This window comes from Dipodomys ordii, unplaced genomic scaffold (assembly GCF_000151885.1).
Source record: "Dipodomys ordii isolate 6190 unplaced genomic scaffold, Dord_2.0 Scaffold17, whole genome shotgun sequence".
Taxonomy (NCBI): domain Eukaryota; kingdom Metazoa; phylum Chordata; class Mammalia; order Rodentia; family Heteromyidae; genus Dipodomys; species Dipodomys ordii.
The window spans coordinates 5920294-5923705 of NW_012267233.1; the positions used below are offsets into that span (position 1 = coordinate 5920294).

General features: G+C 36.2%; 1 protein-coding gene across 2 annotated transcripts in view; it reads left to right on the forward strand.

Annotated features, from left to right (window-relative positions):
- The window catches only part of Angpt1 (angiopoietin 1), a 222895-nt gene extending 219822 nt beyond the window's left edge, over nucleotides 1-3073 (forward strand). For both annotated transcript variants that reach the window (XM_013012411.1, XM_013012412.1), the window contains exon 9: nucleotides 2052-3073. In XM_013012411.1, coding sequence (XP_012867865.1) covers nucleotides 2052-2212 — 161 coding nt within the window. In that variant the 3' untranslated portion in view covers nucleotides 2213-3073. The remainder of the gene's footprint in view (nucleotides 1-2051) is intronic.
- The last annotated feature ends 339 nt before the right edge of the window (nucleotides 3074-3412 follow it).

Below are 3412 nucleotides of genomic sequence, written 5' to 3' on the forward strand. Positions count from 1 at the left end.
AAAAAAAAAAAAAAAAAAAAACAAAGGAAAACCTCTTGTGTCCATGTCTTGGAGTTCATTTCACATAGCATCATCTTATGTGGTCATATGTAAATAGCTATTGAGCTATTCTGCGCATCTGCTAAAATTATCCTAGACATATACAAGTGCCCACTTGTGACCTTTTATAAACTGGGTATAACACAAATTATTCTTAGTGTCCAAATGTGATGATGATGAGCATTCTATGAATCTTCACTGTGCTTATTAATAAAGTAAATAAATTTGCTTCTGTGAATGAAGGATATGGAAACACATGAAAGATTTGCTCATGTGAATCACAAATTCAACACTGTGAAGGAACAGTGCCTCAACAACACAGGAGAAATGTGAAAAGATAAGAGCAGCTGGGTGCCACTAGCTCACGCCTGTAATCCCAGCTCCTCAAGAAGATGAGATCTGTGGAAGGAGGGTCAAAGCCAGCCTGGGCAGGAAAGTCTGTGAAAATTACCTCCAATAAAATTACCAAAAAGACTAAAGTAGAGCTGTAGCTCAAATGGCACAGTGCTAGCCTCAAGCAAAAGAAAATCAAGGATAGCGGCTAGGCCTTGAGTTAAAACCCCAGATCCAGCCACTGATCCTCACAGCATCTCTCAAAATCTATTACAATGTACCTTACTTCTCCCACTATGAGCTGGTGATCAATGCCACTAATTAAGTATCTAATGTGACCTTATAAACACAAAGCAGTTATACTCTTCTCCCAATGTTGAAAAATGTGAACTAGCTTTTCTCTGTTTAACTTTTCCTAAGTTCTGCAAGATGATGCTCATGTTACAGTCAAACATCAACTGCACAGTTTTCTCTTTCTTTGGCTATTAGTCCCTTAGGTATAGCTCTGTAATCAAAAGGAAGTCAACCATGTCCAAATAAAAATATGCCAGAATGTCTCTGGAATAAATCTCTCCCTAAAGAGTTCAGTAGTGTTACTTGAGGAGAGAGAGAAAAGTGGTATGTTCTATCTGAAAAAAATCCCTAGACTTTAATTCATTAAAAGAAACAAATCCAAGTTATACAATTATCTTTATCATTATGCAAACCCAGGATTTTCATGTTACTCATTAAGCTGTTTGTTTTCCTTTTCCTAAACTTAGAAAAAAGTTTAGCAGTTGTAGACAAAATATAGCTATTTGTGAACTACTAATACCAAACTTTTCCTGTATGGCTATACATTATAGAGAAAAGAGTAACTAAAATGAGCACTATAGTCTAATAGCAATGACCAATTTATTTTAGAAGTAGGTTAGGCCCAGTTCTTGACAAATTCTCAAAGCCAAAGGAAACTATCATTGTTTCTTTCCTATATGGAAGTATCTAAGCTTCTGGACTTTTTCACTAATAATTATTCTATTCTCAGTAACAAGGCTAATGGTAGGAAGCATCACATGAGTATCTGCATTGTTCTTGTCTTATTTTCAATGCTATCCTGACTTAGATTGTGTGTGTGTGTGTGTGTGTGTGTGTGTGCGTGTGTGTGTGTGATTCTTGCAACTTGAGCTCAGGGCCTGCGTATATTCCTTAGATTCTTTTGTTCAAGGCTAGTGTTCTACCACTTAAACCACAGTTCCACTTCCATTTATTTCATGGTTAACTGGAGATAAGGGTCTCACAGGTTTTCCTGCTCAAGCTTGTTTCCAATCAGAGTCCTCAGATCTGAGCCTTCTGAATGGCTAAGATTACAGACATGAGCCATCAGCACCCAACTCGACTTGGGTTGTTCCTTAGAGTCCTGAAGAGTCTCCCAATTTCCATGGGAAGTCAGACTCCACAAAGTCTCACAGAGAACTGTTTTTCATTTTTTTAATGACTGACTGGTCATATATATCCTAAATCAATGTCATTAGGAACAATTCTGCAATTAGCCACATGCTTACTGAATGCTTCCTATTTGCAAATTATGATAACAAATATGAAAAAGTTCTCTGTCGATTCATGCCTGTAGCTTCCAAATGTTCAACTTACCTGTACTGGTCTCTTCTACTTCTCTTTCATTATTAACTAATTTTTTTCAGGCTGGTGGTTTGATGCTTGTGGACCCTCCAATCTGAATGGGATGTTCTATACTGCTGGACAAAATCACGGAAAGCTGAATGGAATAAAGTGGCACTATTTCAAAGGGCCCAGCTACTCCTTACGTTCCACAACTATGATGATTCGGCCTTTGGATTTTTGAAAGTACATTGTCAAAAGTGACAATAACAGCCACAAAGAAATCCAGAGAGAAAACTACCAGATGAGAAACAGTTTAAAAACTTCTGAGACAAACAATATTATCTCCCTTCCAACCAGGGCTCGTTATGTGATATTGCTGAGGTTCTTGACTCTGGATTTGGAGCCTTTTGAGTTCCTGAAAGCCTCTACTTGGGCACTGTACTGGCATCTTCTGACTGGAGAGAATGTCCTTCACTGTCATGCTTTAGAAAGAAAAGGGAGTGCTCAGCTTGCTGTGTTTTAAACTACTACTGCATTGAATTTGGAAACTGTGGCAGCCAGAGGATACTTAAAGCTTATTGATTTTTTTAAGAAAGGAAAATGAATAAAATAAAAGAATATACATGAAGAATAGAAACAGGCCTGTCATGGTCCTGTGGAGAAGATGTGATACCCCAGCAAAATGGAGGTGCCTCCATACAAATCTATGAACAAAAAGTTTATACTCTTGCACAATTTTGATGAAAGTTTAAAAAAAAGAACAGCATTGTTATCTGAGTTGGTAGACATTATTAATGGATTTCAGAAGCTTACTTCCAAGATCATCCTTGTTGGTTGATTTCATTTAACCCACCTCCAGATGTACATTTCGTCTTCATAAGTCATAGCAAATTGTAGATTATGAAAGGTAACAATTAGAGAAAGAGAGTGATGCATACCCCAGTACTCTGTGATTCTTTTTTAAAGATAACATATAATCAACGATGGACATAACAGGTAAAAAATACCAGTACATGCTACAATTTTTCTTTAAAAACTGACTGATATACAAATGTTTATAGACTAAGTGATGTCTAAAAAATGTGAACTATGTCATCATGTTCTTAAATATTCCTTTGGCATTAAACAGGAAAGCAGTATGGGGAAGGATTAAGTTGGAGTAAAACCATGTGAACTGGAACAGTTCATTATACAGTATCTTCTTGCATGTGTAGAACTATGTGTGACTTCATTTTTTAAAAAATATTCTTATATCTTCAATTCTTCACCATGTTATTTCATGCTGATTTAATATTTTGCTAATTCTGTAATACATGCATGCCAGATTTACCTTGTCCTGTTTTGTTTATAAAAGACATACTTTGAAGTCTACAGAAAATTGAAGAAGTTTAAATATCTTTGTACATAACATGGCTTATATCCATCTACAGTAAACCTCATA